We start from the raw sequence: 18,831 nt of genomic DNA on the forward strand, positions 1-18,831 counted from the left end.
ATAATCTCATCTCAGCCGAATCACTTTTACTTTATGACATTTTTGAAGATCGGTTTTACAGAAAGTGGTTTAAAATAATTGCGCCAGAAAACTCCTGTCAAGATCACAAGTGCAGAAAAAAAAAGTGCATTCGTGTTGTTAAGATAAGAACATATTTTTCCTTCTTCTAAAGTTTCTGATTTTTTTTCTAAACTGTATTGAAAGCTACATTTCTATTGATACCCTTTCCCAAACTGTAAAAATATCATCTATAATTTCAACGTACTTATTGTGACTCTGTGGGTTAAATGAAAAGGGATTGTTTTTTTAATTGCGTTCAACAAGTTGCTCCCTGCACTGTTAGCAAGTGTTTCAAGGAGCAACTGAAAGTTGAACCCCGCAATGATACATTGGTTGCCTAATTAGTGTCACTATTGTTTTAAAGTGGAATGTGTTTACCACTGCAAGGCTAATTTGGTCCAAATACTGAACATAACATTGTTTTTTCCACTCTGTCAAGTGTATGGCAGTCCTCCCCTAACCTGCTTAGCAGCTGCGAGAGGGAAGGCTCAGTGCAAAGTCTCTAATTACCAGGCCCTATTAGGGTTGATCAAGCTTGCCTTCTCTTGATGTGTTAGCACAGGAGGGGAGAGGAAGAGGGGGGAGGAAGCTTGTAGAAATAAGACCAAGGACAGTGAGAGGCATAGATCCAATGTTTCTCCAAGCCAAATTAGACCTGACGGGAAAAAAAGACACAATAGACAGAAAAAATATGTAAATCTGCAGCTGTGGGAGTAACCTAGTCTGTTTTATCATGACAGGTTAAACACATCAGATATTTACTAATTGCTCAGCTATTTTGAGTTTGTGAACTGACATCCTGCTGTAATAATTTGATGGGAATTTTGTGTCTGCATAGTGTTATCAAACCCAACAGACCAAAACGTACGAGGGCCTCAGGATCAGCTCTCTCTACTCTCAAGATCAATATCTCAAAAATCTCAATTTGAATTTATGTATAAGCATGACTAAAATGACTGAATTGCAAGTCAAGATGGAACGTAACATGAAGATGGCCGCACTGTTGAATAAGATCCCACTTTATGAGGGTAAGATCCTTATGTTTCATCCTAATTTCAAATGAACGCTGCATCAGCCATAAATTATTTCACAGAACGCCTGCGCTGGCTTTAGTTTGACTAAGGGTGGTGTTCCTGCTGGAACGGGGTCATCCACCTCTACTTCCAAGTTGGAGCAAAGGGAAAAGCTAGAACCCACGGCATGTCCTGCTGGGTCAGAACCAGGGGAATGCTGGCAATTTGTTTCGTCTAGAGCAAATTTGATGCAAAGTAAAATGCTTTGGAGAGAAAATACTTCATAATTTAAAGTACAGTGTTCAACAATGATGCAATTTCCAAACCTGTGCCTGGTCTGGCCAACAAAAAATAAGACAAATGGCCAATAATTAAAGGCAAATATACATTTCTTATCACAAATGTAGTATTATATGGCTCAACAGGCATAAGTGCAGTATATTAACATTGAAGTCCCAATCTGAACATATTTTGATCTATTTTAAAAGTGTTTCCATTGGTCTTTTAATTATGATAATGCCATTTTAGCCAAAATTGAAAAAATACTGTAATTTTCATAGTTTCTGCAGAGTGGTGGTACATTCAAAATCTGCTTCTGAGTTGTGGGTGGAGCTGTTGTTGCGGAGCAGCTGCCAAGCAGGAAGACTAGAGGAAAACCGACGAGGAGGTTTATAGATGCTGTGAACAAAGACATGAAGGTAGCTGGTGTTAGAGGAGAGGATGCAGCAGACAGGGTTAGATGGAGGGAGCTGATTTGCTATGGCGACCACTGAAGGGAAAAGCTGAAAGGAAAAAAAAAAACAGAGAAGAGTCCAAGACCTTCAGCTTTTCTCTACTAGAAGCAGTCAGTCATGTTGGGTTTTTTTTATCTGAGGATGACTCATCTCTCCTTTTTTTCTTACATTTACTGTAAGAAGAATGGTAAACTGATCAATTGCATATATTTTACTACCTTCCTTGAAGGACCAAATTGCTTTACAGTCAAATTTCATTAAAAAAAATTAAACTTGTGAACTTATCATAAAGCAAGACTTGCAAGGTAAATAGTTTTGCAGCACAAATTCCCCAAAACAGAAGAACATACATTTCACTGGATGTCCTCATTTATTAAGAATTAAGGTTTGCCTTCTGTGTGCAGATGGCGTTGTCAGACAGTGATGTGACATGCTCTTCAGAAAAAAACTCAATAGCAACTGAGAACTCCCATCCTGACCTTGGGGGATGTTTTCTGGATGTGAGAACTCAGAATGTCTACATCTGCAAAATGACAAGACAAATCAAAAAAGCCCTCTACACTTTTATTCTAAAACTTGTGGGAAGCTACTGCACTTGTTTTCTTTTCCTGAGCACATAAGTGAACCCTTGGGCAGGTTCATCATCAAGCCTCATGCAGCACAGACAAATTCTATTCCAATACACGTGTTTACTTTGGATTTCTAGATTCTGTTTAAATAAAACAAATGTGTTTTTCAAATGGTGTGCAATAATGTATGAAGACATTCTGCCAAATTAGATGAAACAGATCTGCAAAAATAGGGAAAATAACATTTATCATTTTGATTATCTATCTTATTATGGAAATAGATTTCTGTAATAGATAACACGTATACTTGGTCTGCATTCAGCCATTTCTAAAGACTCTAAGAAAGAAATACTTTGAAATCCTGAAAAATTTTACTAACTCTTAGACGGGATTAAAAAAAGATGAAATGACCATAATCTGTCCATCCATTTAAATTCTTGAAGAACTGATGAGTAAATATGAACCCAAATCCTATTTGAGTCTAACTCCCAATGGAATTAAAAGCAGCATGATTGCATTATAATGATATCAAATTATCTTTTTCATACTTTGTCAATTATCACCCTACTATATTTTTCACGTCAAAGTGAGAGCTCTCAAATAATTACCATTCAATGGACACATTCAAATGATGATGTAATTGGATGTACTTAAGTTAAAAGGTTGTGCATATGAACTTTGATTCAGATTTTAATTTTGTTTGCAAAGATTTATAACATGACAGGATTATGTGGCTGCTTTCAGCTCGCTGATCCAAAAACACAGAGATGTGTGAAAACACCTGAGGCAGGTCACGATAAGTAATATTTATTCCGTTTTGTTTGCTCGATCAATATTTATTTTTATTTTTTATGTTTCAAAGGAAGGAATATCCCATTTGGTTGATGGCGATGCCCACTGCTAAAAGACATGGCAGTTCAAGTTTGCATGGCATACTCTGATTCACTGTTCATGCTGCATTGAAAATCCATTGCTTTTACATGTTTTCTTCCTTTTTAGGATGTCCCAGAAAAGAAAATTCACATTAGCATTTAGTTGATGTAAAATTATGCATTGGAAAGAATCAGTAGGAGAGATCATATTCCTTACATTTATGTCTTTTGAGGTGCTTTGTTAAATGCAAAAACCAATGCAAAATCCCTCTTTTCAAATGAAGTCATTGATGGCCAAAGTCCTTTGTTTTTTCCATTCCGTGTGAAGGAAAGACAGAACACAAGTCCTGCTTGAATTAATTGTACAAATTCAAATTTTTTAAAACAACGGTGCAACACAGGACAATCTCATTTAGTAGTGGATTTGTAATGATTATTGGGTTAAAATGGTCTGTATATATGTTAATGTTGGACTATAAATGATTTAGAGGAACAATCCCAGATTTTAATCGTCAGGTGATATTAAAAACACTTCAGGGGAGCGCTTTAGGTTAACGCAACATGTCAGTAATAAGATTGAGTCTTATAGAAAAAGCAACCCACATGCAGAGCATCATTAGAAAGAGAGGTTCACTGCTCTGTGAAAAAGAAAGACATGGTTTTGAAGAATCTCTCAAAGTATATTTTGCAAACAACATTGGTTGTTTTTGATGCTATAGATTAGAAATCCTTAAACCCTTCTGAAAACTTGTGAAAGGAATTAGCAAATTCTAACGAAAGCAAAACATAGGCTATGTAGGCTACACACAAGGACAAGATGACACTTTGTCTTTCCCACTCTCCTGAAGAAGTGCTCAGATAAAGTGGATGGCTGTTGTGTTCTAGATTTTTTGGAAATCAGAGGTGATCTGCACTCAAAAACAAAACATGTTTCAGATTGCTGTGGTACTTTAAGTCAAGAGCAAAACCTGTAACCAAAATGAAACAAACAAAAAAAGAAGAATAAACATGTTTTGTTTTTTTTAAAGAGGAAACACTCTGAGTACTTCAGGAACAAACTCCATAGACTAAGATGCTTAAACATAGTTTAAAAAAAATGTAATACATTGGTAAATGTTGACTTTGTACTATCTTTACTGCTGTAAAAGAAACAAAGCAACACAAAACAAAGAAAAAATAAGCAACTATTAAAGTGTTGTTTTAAAACTGATTTTATTAGATATTGGATAAATAATTGAGCTTTTTGTCATTAAAATAAGATATTTAATTTAAGAGTTTATTTATTTAAAACATAAAACAAAATAATAACAAAAAATAATAATTAGTGTAGGTTATTCATTGAGTCCTGAGTGTTTTAGATATCCCACACAATTTTGTTTCTTGAACGCACCCTGGTCTGACTTCCACAGGAAGTGGAATGACGTAGGCGGGACTGTTGAAAACAAACCCGGGCTGCCGCTGTTGACATGACGCCTGAGCACTTTGTAGTTAAATAAGCAGAGGTTCTATCTTTGGGTTTTGTGCACGAGCTTGTTATTTAGGACTGCAGTGGCCATGGAGTTATCTTCCCTGATTAAAAAAATTGGTAAGCTCTCCGCCTAGCTTAGTGATACGAAGCTGACTGTTAAAACTTGCAAAATACTTCACATGCTAGCCAGCATTAGCTAAGTCAAATATTTGTCGGTTCCCGTCGTTTATTTATAAGATAAGTAAGAATAAATCACCAAAGCTAATAATATTTACGAATTTTGTATTTGTTGTGGGTTATTATTCGCTAACTTTACTGAAAAGTTTCAAATGAGTTCAATGATGTGTGTTTTATTTTTTGTTAATCCCAGGTCACTCACTGGTAGAAATAAGAGTTAGAGCTCTGAAGAACATCCTGTGTAAACTGGACCATTCTTTGATTTCTGTAAATGACATCGTCCAAGAAAAGATGCTGTTTGTGTATCTTCTGGAGTGGTTCAACTTTCCAGAGGTGCCAATGAAGGAAGAAGTGCTTGGGCTGCTTTTAACTTTATCAAGGGTAAATACGAGTACATTACTTTTATTTTTGTTTGAAATTATCTATAAATCTGTACACACTCTGTTTTTACACCTTTACTTTGCATTTTATGAGTATTTATTTATCTTCAAAGCATCCCAGTGCAGCCCAGATGCTGAGAGACGTTGGGGCGGTAGACTTTCTCACTTCGCTATCTCCTAATCTGGAGCCCAGACTGCGAACTGTCATCGATGGAACCCTGGACCAGCTGTTTCAGCTTCCTGAGCTGCTCCCCAGTCATTCAGCTGTCTACTCACATGGAGCTCACTGTACAACTCCAACAGGTGCTGCAAGTTAAACCCAACATTTTTCTCTGTTGAGAATCTGTCATTTCACATTCTTGCAGATAAGCAGGGTGTCCTCCTATTGTTCTACACTCCAGCATCATATCATATGTAGTATATAAGTAAGATTTCCATAGCTGTTCTTCCCTCTGTTTGATGAACAGTTGTCTCAGCAGATGAAAACATACCCACAACAGGTTATTTTCACAAAGGCAAGCCCAGCAACATAGAAGTGCCACCCAAGAAGATAGCAGGTGACGGTTGTTTTCACTTTAATTGAAGGTGAAGCTTTTCTACACGGGAACTCGCGCTTTATATTCTCTTTCTTTCTTTTGTGCAGTAAATGAATCAGTGAGATGTCTGAAGTTCTCGGTGTTTCCTTGGCTGGCACTGACAAACACAGACAGGCACATACTTTCGTCTAACGAGAGGTGTGAAAACGCACCGTTTTTCTCTTTTTTTCTCTCATTTATAATAAACTTTTGTCAAACTACAACTTTATCCTTTCAAAAAATATGAAAAAAGTATTAATTTGTAAAGAATAGTTAAGCATAATGGCAAAGTTAGTCTTTGACAAAAGGGATTTTATTGTGCAATACTCTATAAAAAAAAAACCATTTGTTTTTGGAGGCTTTTAGGCGAAATCTTCACGTGATCTTAACTGCTTCCATTCTTTTTCCACAGCTCTCTGGGGAGCACTAATCCTAACTTGGTGCGAACCACATGTGAACTTCTGTGTGATGTTATTATGCAGGACTTTCCTGCAGAGATTTTCCTTCAAAGACCTGGAATTGTGAAGGTATTATTGCATTACTATTTCATTTAAATGATTGTAGTTGTAATGGGAAATTGTAAAAATGTCCTACTTTGAATTTGTCTTTGATTAATACCAAAGAAAAATCTATAAACTGCATTTTGTGTTGACATAAAGCAGTTTTAAGAAAGAAAGAAAAGACCTTTGGCTGCCTAATGTTTTTATTTTTATAACTTCACCTCAAAGCAGTAAACCCCATTTTTAGCAGCTTGGAAAATCAACTTCTAATGGATTTATTGAAGGTTTACTCTAATTTAGTTGTTGTCAAAAACTGTCCTTGATGAAAACATTCATTTATGAATGTCCCAGATTGTGAAGAGGGTTGCTCTGTAAAGGTTTGCATTACCTGAACAGACAGCCGTGAGACCAATCATGCTGCAGCTTTTTCTGATGTTGAAATTCTTTCACAAAACATTTTCTCTACTCCACTTTTATTGCTTTTGTTTAGAGGAATTTAAATAACCAATGTCTACAGCTCTGAAAGCCCCACTCTGATCATCTTTTGATCTATTTTCAAAGCAGTCCCAGTGATCTTTAAATTATGATTGTGCCATTTTAGCCTAAATTAGAATCAATTTCTAGGAAGTAGTTTCTGCAGAGCGGCAGTAGCTCATTAGAAATTCACTTTGATGAGTTGTGGGCGGGACTGTTTGTGCAGAGTAAGCCCACCCCCCTTCCCATCATCCATCTGTTTATATGGTCTGCCACTAGCTTGCCTGACATTAGTGGTGCAACGAAAATGGCGAGGTTCAAACTCTACAGCTTTCAGCTGTAGAGTTTGAACCAGATGCCAACTTGGATTAGGAAAACAAAGACGGACATGGATGTAGTCCTCTACAAGTGGATGCATAGGAATAGAGTGGAGCAGGGAGCTTGTGGCCTGCCGACGGTAGCTTCTACATCACAACAACAAAGTTTTTTCAGAAGCCTTTTTTTCTTTTACTGATTAGTAAAGATTTGAGTAAAGAAAAAATACTCAGAAATGTAATTTTTGTAATATATGTCCTCCATTATCAGAAAAAAATGCTTCAAGAATATGTTTAAAAAAAACACCCAAAAACATAATTCTTAAACTTTAATCAGCTCAGACTACGAGTTCCTTATGCCCACAACTTAAGTGTCTTGATGCAATATATGTGTCTAATTTGACATCATTCTGGCTTCCTTTGTGGTACATCATTCATGAATTATTATTTTTTTTATCTTGAGTTTGAGCTTAAACAATTTTCAGACAGAATTATAATCCACTCAATATTTGTCACAAAAAAAAAATTGCAACTTAAAGAAGGTGTATTCTATAAGTTCAGATTTGTTCTCTAATTTTTATAGTTTATGTAAAGATTTTTTGGGGTTTGTTGAACCCAGCTTGTGGATATTGCAGCATCGCTGACTTCCCCCTTCTGTTGTCAGAACCTTTTGTCTCTTCTGCGGCTGAGTTCGTGTAAAGGTGAGGTGAACTACCTTCGCTCGCCTGCTCTTTCCTGCCTGCGGCAGCTTTGCGTGGGGCTGAGGAGGAGACTGCGTTTTCACCAAGATCCCGGCTTCTGCTCTGCAAAGCAAGGTAACATGCCTTATTAATTCTTATGAATATGCCTATTAAATGCGATTTTAAACATTGATCGCTGCGGTGTCAGCGATATTCATTAATTATTCTACACGCCTCAATCTTCACATATTTCTTTAATCAAGTTCTTTAAGTTCATTCGTGTAAACCATGTTTTTATTCCAGACATTTAACAAGACGTTAACCGGTTTATTAAAAAAACGTGTTTATTCTGGAGGTTTTGCACTGAAAGTTTGTTTTTTAACGGGCGTGCAGATGCGGTGTCGCAGAATTCGTCCTTGTCTTACACCCAGGAGGTTCAGGGTAACCAGCGTTCTCATGCGTCCTCACCTGCGACCGAGCGTTCTCCTCGACCTTCTGTGTTGGGCCGCAGAGAGAGAGCCAGGGGAGATGGCCAAGATGGAGACGCAGCCTCAGACAGGTGTGTGGATAAAGGCAATCCTACAACAGTTGACATTTTTCCGTTTGCTTAATCTGTTCTCATTGTTTAAGACAGTGGAATGTTCTCTGCTCTCACTGTCACACATCGACAGCTGGCAGTCGGAGCCGGGAGTCTGTCTGTTTGACTTCTGCCAATCTACCAATGAAGAAATGCCATTCTTTTAAAGTATCTCCTTTCTCCTAAAAAATAATCTTTTGATGTGTTTCAGCATTTAAAAACAGCTCTTTTTATGGAAAATTTGTCAATTGTTGGAATTTCTATGGGTTTGTTGTGTAATGAGACGCCAACTATGGTGGCCCTGAAGGGCAAATCTCTTGAACAAATCACTCAATGCAAAAGCATTTTAGAAATCAAAAAATCCTTCCAAAAAATGAAACAAAATAAAAGGAAATGTCTCAGAAAACAAAAGTAATTTCCAGAAGTCCCAAAAAAATTTAGCAAAATAAGAAGCTGGAAATGGCAGGTATTATGGGATGTTAATGACTGGATGATAAACAGAAGTTTTGGGTTCATGGAAATATCTTCTGACTGACGGTATTTCTTTAAGCTTCTGGCCACAGGCGCTGCAAAGGTTTGGTGATTACGTGATCACTTCTTTACCACAGTCAGGGCAAAACATCCTTCTGCTTCCACAAAACTCAAACGTCATCATCCGATCGGCGATGTCCCATAATGCCTACCATTTCCTGTTTCTCATTCTGTTTCGTTTATTAACATTTCATTTTGATTTCTGGAAACTACTTTTGTTTTCTGAAATGTTTTTTGTATGTTTTAGTTTATAAAATGCAAAGTTTTTTTTATTATTTGTTTTGCTTTTTTAATTGTCGTTGTGATCTTTAATGTTTTTTGCGATGAGTGATTTTTTGATGTGATTTGCACTTCAGGGCCACCGTAGCTTGTAGAGAAAAGCTTTGTATGAGCTGAAATGCGTAAAGGATTTACCTCCACTCAGATAAGAACACTAAGCCTGTGCTTAAAGTCAGCTTTTGCATTTTTACTTTCCTAAATCTCTTCTTCTATTCTGTTCCCTGCATCAAAATTGTCAAAGAAGGCTGCAGTGATCGACTGTTTTTCTTTTCGCTCGTCTATAATACCCTTCAGCGGCAGCTCACAGAGAGGTGGAGTGGCAGTCCAAATATCTAATTCCCCTGAACATGTGGCCCAATTGGAGCTTCCTGACCTGGGTGCAGAAGATACCTTGGAGCTGCAGTTACAACAGCTCACCTTGGCTCAGTTTACTGTTACCACACTGCAGCACGCCATACCACTGCTGAAGACAGGTGGGGAACTATCAGTGTTTTTCCCTTCCGTTCCTATTTTCGCTAGTTTCAGTTAACTCCAACTATTTTAAATAGCTTTACTCCTGTTTTCCAGCTTATAGTTTTCTGTGGGGTGTTGTTTGCTTTTGTCAGAAAAAAAACCTCATCTGCTTTTGTTCTCTTTTTCTGTGTGCCTCTCAGAAGGTTTGCACATGTTCCACCGTGTTCTGGAGCTGCTGTGCGACGCCGTCCTCCTGCTCGGGGACAGCGTGTGCGAGCTGGTCTGGGACGATCACAGCCTGGTGGGGATGGAGCTGGCAAGTCAACACAACTCATGACAGCCTCTTATGTAGATGAATGGATACACTTCACTGAAACAGGGAGCCGGGTTGGCCACCAGACAGTTTGCTACCGACACACAACCATACGGTACTCAACTGTCAAGGAGAACTGTGGGCATGTGATTGAACTGAGTGAAATATATCAGGTTATAAGCAGGCTTTCTGTTGGATAGAACGACTTTCACTCAGGCACCAGCAAAGCTTCTTGTCGGTACTCTTGGGCTTATCCTAGATCAGAACTGCTGGGCTAGTAAATGTCTTCATTTATTATGACTATAAAACCCACATAATAGATTGTGTTAAACAGATGTGCTTTTTTTTAACCGCACAGAATCATTTTTTTTTATTCCCTGGCAGTTTAAAGAGTGTGTTCTTTTGCACCCAGATATACTTACTTGTCAAGCTTAGGCCCCTGTGGCCCTCTGCTGTTTAATACATGCCCAGAGTTCTGCAGCCTGAGAACTATTTTGTCATCTTTATGTGGAAAGCAGCTTTTGTATTCAAGGCAGTCTGCCTTTCTCCAATGGGAACCAGCCAAAGTCTGCTATGCACAGGGCGTGCACTGCCCCCTGCTGGTGTGGATCGTACCCCTGTCAGATTCAACAGCCAGAACAAAGTGGCTGAGAATAGATTTTTCCAATTTATTCAAATTGAGATATGGTGGATCTGTATCTCATCCTAAAATAACCCTGAAATCTGATTACATTCAATTCCTCAACCCCCAGAATAAACATTTTCTCTCCTGGCTTCCAGCCAGTTACATAAATGTGTGTTGAATTTGTCAGTGGTGGAGCATGTGTGCCCTTTGTTTACATGTCAATACTTAATTTATTTATTTGTATTTATTTTTAGAAAGAAACACTGCAGACCTGCATGGAGCTGCTGAGTGATATTCTCAGCTATCACCAGAACTCTTCTGCAGACATTCCTCCCAGTTCCCAGATAAACCACAGAATGGCCTACATAGGTACTGCCGCATTCACCATTAAATTCCTACAGACTGTTCTCCCTCCTGAGAAGGTGTGTGCATTTTCCTATTCATCTGAAGGACATACACCTACCCTTTTCCATTTAAAAATCCTAATGTTGCTTTCACCTTTAAACAGGCTAGCAGCAATCTTCAAGATAACATGGCAACTGCAATTTTCCACTTAAGCTTGGACACATCATTTGGCAGTTTATTACCAAGCATGCAGGAAGCAGCTGTTGCCTACTTGGAGCAGGTGAACGTAGACAACCATGATGTCTACAGGAGGGTAACCAGAGCTGCTCTCTGGATGGAATCAACCTGCAGCTTTATCAAGGAAACACAAGCTGAGGTGGAACTTTATTACCTCAAAATGTGCCATATTTTAAAGATATTTATTGTGAAATTAGCAGGAAATGTCATAAATAGCTTATTCTCTTTTCAAATGTTTTTTCTTAAGGGAGAGAAGAACTGGTTGGAGCTACTGGAATTGGCAGATCAAGCTACAGACGGACTTCCATTTCACTTGCACCTGCCTATCATTAAACACTGCGTTCTCATGTGCTCCTACCTGTGAGTTGGGGAAACGTATCCCTTTTTTTCCAGTTTAGTTTTAGTTTGAAAATTCCCTTCCTTTTTGAATTTGAGTTATTCTGCTCTCCTCCATGAGGTGGAGATTTGATCAACCCAGTCCATTCCTTCAGACTGAGAGCCAGAAGCTTCTTCTGAAGATGCTGTCTCATCCTTTACTGGCTGTCAAGATCGAAGCGTATGAACGTACTTTGAACCTGGTCAAGGTGAGGACGAACTATCCCACAAACAGTTGCTGTTTTAAGGGGTTACAGCTAAAAAAACATCAGGAACCTGACGTGGCCAAAAAGACGGGCCTTGTAACTATAGAAAATGGAAAAAAAAGAAGGACTCCTGTTTTTGGATAGCATACTTTAAATAAAAAAATAAATAAAAAAGAGCCACTTGACATTTCAAGTCAGCCTTTCCTTTTCATTTTTACCAATCATCGTCTCGAGTTGTAAGCGAACTGAAAGTCATGAATGCAAGCAGAAATGAGAAGTCGGCAATAATTTATGATGTGCTCTGGTGTGATTACATTTACCCCCAGGACTGCCTTGGCATCCAGAATGTGTCACGACAGGAACCGGCAGCGTGCGCCGCCGTTAACTTCCTCCTTCACCACAGGGTGCTTTATGAAATTAGCACTTTTGGACTTCAAGACTCTGCAGAAAAAGTAAATGAACCCAGTTTTCCCTGCTTATATTTCTTAATCAGACTTTTATCACATGTTCAAATAAGTTGAGTTCATGTGTCGCTTCATTGTCTCCAGTATTATTTATCGTTCTTATGTATTAGTAATTTAAAAAAAAAAGTCTTTGAACGTATTTGATGGTTCAAGTAGGTTTGTTTTTATAAATTCAATAACATGGCTGTGATCTATAGGTGAGCTTGGCTGCCAAGGATATCCTGCTATTCCTGCTCAAGGGACGATTGATGATGACAGCATCAGCCTGGGCCAGATTCACTGAGGCACTTCACCCGGTCATACCCATATTACAGGTGTTGTTCTTATAATGGAGCCTGGAATGTGTTTTTAGTTCAGGGCCCTGTAAAGCAGCTTCATGTCTCCAATTTATTGCATTCAATTAGCTTTAGCTCTGTGCTGTTCAAGCTAGCAGACAAGAGGAACTCTCTTGGACTACAAAGACAGCATATTGAACTGCCAGTGAGAACAAAAAAAAAGTTATTTTCTCATTTCCATTTTCTCTCTTATATTGTTTCCTTTTTTGGGGGGAAAAAACAAACTTACATTAATTGCTTGGTTTCAGACAACAGAAAGCCAGGAAATTCTTCATGAATAAACATTAGACTTTGACTAGGCTGTCAAGTGTGATTTGATTCAAGGAGGCTATTGAGAGATGGGCCCACCCTGTCAACACCAGACTAAATGAAACCAGCCCAATCAAAGTGCTGCAGATTTTATTTACTGTTGCACTCCTTCCTAACTGGAATTCACAAATGTTCGTTCTTTTCTCTGCCAAGGCAGCCTGAGAACTACATGTGCATCTTTAAACATTGTGTGTGTGTTTCATTATGTGTGGGTTAGGGCTACGCCAACACTGAAGAGTCACTTGGAAACTGTGTCCTGCTGATAAGTGACACGTCGGATGCGGGCGTGCTTTCAAACACAGCCAAGCTAAAAGCAGCGCTCCGACTGCTTTTTTCTAAAAAACCCACGTGAGTCTGAACTTTATATTTGATAACTATCCGAAAAGTTGTTTGACGTTTTCGTCGTGAAGCCTTTGCAATCTGAAACATTTTTTATTTTGATCATTTTATGGACAGACCCTTAACAGTACATATCTGTCAGTTAATATGCTCATTAAGTCATCTAAATGCTCGTTGAGGCCTATGTAAAAGTGCTTCCCATCAAGTCCCAGCCTATGAATATTGATAGAGATGGAAATTAACACCAGCAGAGCCCTTGTAAATTTTGGCACTAGCTAATAGGTTTGTCTGCCTTGCCAGACATTTATTTTAAAGTCGTTTGCATGTACAGCTGATAACATTCTCATTTATTAATTAGCGCTCAAGTACAACATTTTATGCTGCATTTAAAAAAAGTATTCAGTTAAATGATTTTATATATTTTTTTTTAGGAATTGTCAATTAAACATAGTTTGGCTAATATCTAGCATTTTTTTTCATGATAAATAGAGTAAGAATGGCAGCAGTGCAGCAGATTCTTCCACACATCACCAGCGGTGAAGATGCAAGCACCTCCAGACCGGACATGGATCAATCAGTGATTGCATCTCTTCCTAACATTTTCTGTGGGAAAAACCTTGTGGATGTCACACTTGACACCCGCAGCAAGTCTTTACTAAAGGTATGAATGGTAAGAAATGAAGTCAAATGAATGGACTGGCTTGAGTATTTGCATGTTTTTTTTTTTTTTGGTGTTGTTTAGGTGGAGTCGGTGGAGAAGCTGTTCCATCTCCTGTCCTCAGACTCGGTTGACATCTCCCTAAAAAGATCAGCTGCGGAACAGCTGTCTGTTGTGCTGCAAGGTAAGTTGGGAGATTGTTTTGATGGTTTTGAGCTGCTGACAGTTTATGGGAGGATTTTCCTGCAGGAGATAAAAAGACCGAAAGAGTAAAATATTTGTCAAGAAACGCCAACCTTTTACTCCTAACACTCCATTACAAAAATCCTTTTTTTACCGGCATGTGTAAGAGCGAGGCACCGTCATTCAAAAGATATATAGTTGAGTTGGTGACAGTGAAGTTCATTTTTTCCACATCCTAGTCATAACTGAGTGCAAATTTGTTTGCAGACCATAAAATAAAAAAAGCAACTTTAAAAGTTTGTTTTACTACTGGCTTTCCTCTTGAGTAAACTGCGATTTTCCCATACTGATGGAGCTTTTGTGCCTTTTTATTTGCCATATGTTACAGACAAATGGAAGAACAAAAATAGTCGACAATTATGCCAATCTGGTCGCTCTGTGAATTGTTTTCTTCCCTCCCTGCAGACACAACAATGCACCCAGTGCTGAAGAGTCTCGGCATAACAGATAAAGTCGTTTCTCTCATGATGGGGAGTGTACACGGCAACAAGGTAAAGACCGTTGACAGGGTGATAAATGCATGCTCACTGAATGAAATGTGGCTAAAAGGCAAAGAAAGCCATCCCTGAGACGTCAAAACGGGGTCATAAATGCTATGTTTTTGTGTACATAGACTGTGGTTCCATGAATACACGTGGAGGGAAGTCAGTGAAGCGTGGATGGTAGGAGGATGAAATGGCTTCTGTTAATAGAGTCAGACAGGCGCTGGTCAGCAGTGATTTTTTTTTTTTCTTTTTGCCTCCAGAAGCTACAGACTGCTGATCATTCCCAGTCCTGGAATCAGAAAATGCTGGGGGAAAGGGTGCAGCATAGTTTGCTTCATAGCGGTTGGGGATCTGGGCTACACAAACTTAACTTGACTAGAAACAGAGGAATGTCTGCTGGTTGTTTACTTTTACAAGTCCCCAATGCTCGTTACCAGTTTTTTAGTTCAACTTCAGCTGATTTGAATTGACAGCTAATAAAAAAAAAACCTTTGTGGTCATGTGACAGATCTGGGTTGAAATGAGTATGTGTGTTTGTGTTTTTCCCCCGCAGTCTAACTCTGCCATGTGTGCCACTGTTTTTCTCAGAGCTTCGATTGTCTGCTGGAGCCGTGTGCGTGCATCTTGAGAAAACTGGTGTACGCCGATCCGTCTCTAAGGCACAGCCTGGCGCAACGCAACCTCCTGCTCCTCTGGCTTCTCAGGGGTACGCTCACAAAGCAGCTCGTTCAGTCGCAGCTGCACGCCAATGTGTCGAGGCGCTCAGGGCAGGGTTTTAAGTCATTCACAGCTGCATAGCTTTTAAAATGTTTTCACACTAATAAGCAGCACATAATATGATGCAACTTGTTGCTGTGTGTCTCAGCTCAGTGCCAGTGCTCTGTTAGCAACCTTATTTGGCTGTAGCTGAAAAGAAATGTTGCAACTTAACTATTGGTTGCAGAGTTATAGCTCATTTTAAACAGATCTGTAGCTGTAAGCTAAGGCAAAAACACCCACTGGTAATTTGTTCTGCATGACTAGTTTACTAATAGAGGATAAAGCATTGAAAAATGTGCTACATCTGTACAAATACTCTTTCTTTAGCCCTACAGTAATTTCTAATAACAAGCCAACTTCATGGAATCATATCAATGCTACGTTCACACCTGGCACGTGACGCGCAATCTTGAACCTGTGTTTAGCATATAATGAGGAGGCGGTGCAAATCTCTAAATCTTGCTCAGGGGTTTTTCTTTCACGGCTCCATTCCGACATATGCGTATAATTCCTGCTTGGCCCAACCCCGTAATTATTTATTTCTCTCCATTAACAATTTTCAAAACAGTTGCCGCTTCGAATGAAAAGGGACGCCATCCATACGTCACTATCAAATCCGACCTGGCTTAATTTTTAATGCGCATTCAATGTTTGCACGTGAAGCCCAAAAAACTCTCTTAAAAATGTGCGGAATGACACTTCAACACAAGAGTTTTGGACACGGATGCCCGAAACCAGCTGAAACTATGCGTGTTTGCATAGACTTTTCATTGGAAGTGATCACTTGAATGCACGCTGCTGAGGGCGGTGTGAACGTAGCTTCAGCAGCATTGCTAACTCTGGAGAACCCAACAACAATGTTCTTCTAGGCTTTTCAAGTTAATTTGATGTCTATTTGTTTGTTCCTATTGGTTAGCAGCAATTAATGGCAGCCCCCCCCCCCAAAAAAAAAGAATAAATAAATGTGATATTACTTTAGATTTTTCTTGAATCCTACTTGTTGAATCTCTGTAGCAGAAACATAGCTGTTTGCTCTAATTCCAATCTTCTTTTTATATACATTTTACATAAAGCAATAGTGAATCCTTCTAAACAAGCAAAACTTGTTCAAATATGAATTACAACAAAATGTTTCAATATTAACAAAATGGCAGTGAGACCCAGCCCTCTTTTAAACCCTTTATTGAGCTCTTACTTTTTATTTTAAATATGTTTTTTCTCTCTTTAAGCTTCGTTAATATTGAAGGAGAACAAAGGCAATGGAAGTGAAATCGCTGTCCTGATGACTTTGCTGCTCTTTGATGAAATCGCCAGCAGTGAAATGTGGTTGGTTTTTCTCAACATTTGAGTAAATCTATTTATTTTCTGCTATTGAGTGCATTCATCACTGACATTTCAGATTTCTTTATTATTGACAGGTTAGAAAAAGCCAACACAGATGTGAAAATCTCGCCATTTTCCCTACCGCTGACAGCAGCACGCAGGTAAGGCAATAACCAAAGCAGTGCGGGAAAGCAAGTACATAAAAGATTCGACTCTTTTATGTTTACTTTTCATTTTCCTCCTGCCTCAACCCTCTCTTTAAAAATTGTTCATGGAAATGTGATATTTTAATTTGTGTTTCAGCCACAACATCCCCTTTCAGGCAGCGACTCATCACGCTGTGAGCCCATACCGCTGCCTCCCGGCTCCCTCCGACGACCTCCTAGCCCTCATTCCTGCCAGGCAAGCCTTGCAGGTGGCCTGGAACACCGCATGGCATTCTGGGATAAATAACCTCCTTGAAAAGCTGCACGGTGTTGCAAGCGATGCTAACGAGTACGAGTCTTCATATTTTCAGTGCCGTGTCAGCAATGTCTAGAATTTTTCTAGAAGTGTGTTTTCAGTGGGGAGTTTCGGTAAATGCGAGGATCAGAGTTTTGGCGTACTGTGTTTCATCTGTCTTCATTAGGTCCTAATGTGACCTAATTTAAACAAATGAGGATGTCTCTCTGCTGTTGTAACTAGGTTGATTAAAGCAAAGACATCTGAAGCACACCATGAATAGATCAATCTGTTTGAAATTTCATTGAGGCCAGGGAAGTAGAAGTTGCTTATGATGGATTACTCACTGACAATTGAGAGGAATCTTTATGCTATAGATGCAGCGCTTATATAGACACTCTCATGATGTCATTCATTTTTTTTCTCTCCCTTGATGATTGCACAAAGACTGCAGCTGGTCTCAAAAGAAACAAAAAATTCAGAACAAACTGATTTGTGGATGTGTCATCCTTGTGGATTTGTGCTTAAACACCCTTATAAATGCAGTCATTAGTATGCTTTTGAGTGGGCTGCACACGCAGCACACTTGCCAGCACACATTCACAGTCATGCATCATGGATTTTGATTTTCCTTTTTAACTGTTTCCAATTTATTTTCTCCTTTTCACAGATTTAATCCCGATTTAAAGCTGTCGGAGTCTCAGCTTTTGTCAGTGCGGGTGGCACACCTTCCCTCTGCTCTGCGGGACTGCGTCCAGGCCATCGCCACCGCAGCCGGGCACAGATCGGTGGCCTCTGGCCTCAGCGGGCTCAGCCTTTACCTGTTGATTGACAGACTTGCGCTTCCTCATGTTCCTACATATAACTGCAGGGACACCCTGCAATCCCTCAGCTGGCACACGGCGTTGGCCAGGTACTGTTTAGTCGTGAAACTCGAATGTGCTGTTTGTGAATTTTAAGAAAGGACTTGTTGTTGAAACACTGCTTGCTACTTGGCATTCTCTCGTCCTTAGAGATTTAAAAACATTCAAATAAATTCTGTGGGTCTGGAAAATTAATTAAGAGTTCAATGAAAGACATGTTAAACATTGAGTTTTGCTTTTAATTATCCTGAATTAAATCATCTGTTTTTCTCCTTATTATCACACATCTTTCTAAAGCAAAAAGGGTCTAATTGTTGATGAATATTTTAGAAATTCGACAAAAAGGTTGTTGGAAAACATTCATCTTTATTACTTTTTCCACAACTATCTGGATATTTGCTTTTTGGAAATTCCCTCTTCTGGTTTTTGTTTTTCTGTTAATCAACATTTTTTAAACAAACTGAACATCCTGGTAGGTTTGTGGAACGCCGGGTTACTCCTTCACCAAATGTTCCTTTCCTCCTGCTGTCACTGCGTCTTCCTCCCTGCAGGTTTCTGCAGGTGCGACCAGCCTGCATCGAGGATGAAAGGTTGCTGGTGGGAATTGTGACATTTTTGAACGCCTACTTCAAAAGGGTTCACGCCGAGTTTGTGCCTGACGAAGAAGACAGAGACCTACGCTGGATCCTGGAGCTGCTTCTTAACCAAGTACACATCCTGCATCACTGTAATGATGCGGGCCCCACTTTAGACTTGTGTTTTTGGTGGTTTTTACATAAAATAAATACCTTGCTATGATTTCTAAATTCTGATCAAACTTATCTTATCTTCATCTTAAGGGCTAACCACCCACTC

The 18,831-nt window shown here is 39.1% G+C and overlaps 1 protein-coding gene across 5 annotated transcripts in view; it reads left to right on the forward strand.

Annotated features, from left to right (window-relative positions):
- Positions 1-4,649: 4,649 nt before the first annotated feature.
- Positions 4,650-18,831, forward strand: part of rttn (rotatin) — a 30,879-nt gene continuing 16,697 nt past the window's right edge. For 3 of the 5 annotated variants that reach the window (XM_078938754.1, XM_078938756.1, XM_078938758.1), the window contains exons 1-26: positions 4,650-4,833; positions 5,087-5,274; positions 5,387-5,576; positions 5,741-5,830; positions 5,917-6,007; positions 6,261-6,375; positions 7,801-7,951; positions 8,210-8,375; positions 9,498-9,676; positions 9,857-9,976; positions 10,853-11,016; positions 11,103-11,315; positions 11,424-11,536; positions 11,634-11,760; positions 12,084-12,209; positions 12,419-12,535; positions 13,083-13,213; positions 13,694-13,865; positions 13,947-14,046; positions 14,511-14,596; positions 15,179-15,296; positions 16,579-16,675; positions 16,768-16,833; positions 16,976-17,167; positions 17,784-18,026; positions 18,528-18,684. In XM_078938754.1, the coding sequence (XP_078794880.1) occupies positions 4,803-4,833; positions 5,087-5,274; positions 5,387-5,576; positions 5,741-5,830; positions 5,917-6,007; positions 6,261-6,375; positions 7,801-7,951; positions 8,210-8,375; positions 9,498-9,676; positions 9,857-9,976; positions 10,853-11,016; positions 11,103-11,315; positions 11,424-11,536; positions 11,634-11,760; positions 12,084-12,209; positions 12,419-12,535; positions 13,083-13,213; positions 13,694-13,865; positions 13,947-14,046; positions 14,511-14,596; positions 15,179-15,296; positions 16,579-16,675; positions 16,768-16,833; positions 16,976-17,167; positions 17,784-18,026; positions 18,528-18,684 (3,543 nt within the window). In that variant the 5' untranslated portion in view covers positions 4,650-4,802. The remainder of the gene's footprint in view (positions 4,834-5,086; positions 5,275-5,386; positions 5,577-5,740; positions 5,831-5,916; positions 6,008-6,260; positions 6,376-7,800; positions 7,952-8,209; positions 8,376-9,497; positions 9,677-9,856; positions 9,977-10,852; positions 11,017-11,102; positions 11,316-11,423; positions 11,537-11,633; positions 11,761-12,083; positions 12,210-12,418; positions 12,536-13,082; positions 13,214-13,693; positions 13,866-13,946; positions 14,047-14,510; positions 14,597-15,178; positions 15,297-16,578; positions 16,676-16,767; positions 16,834-16,975; positions 17,168-17,783; positions 18,027-18,527; positions 18,685-18,831) is intronic. The other 2 variants (XM_078938755.1, XM_078938757.1) reach the window with 2 other exon arrangements.

Source organism: Oryzias latipes, chromosome 20 (assembly GCF_053564925.1).
Source record: "Oryzias latipes strain Hd-rR chromosome 20, Olatipes_Hd-rR_3.1".
NCBI classification, from domain to species: domain Eukaryota; kingdom Metazoa; phylum Chordata; class Actinopteri; order Beloniformes; family Adrianichthyidae; genus Oryzias; species Oryzias latipes.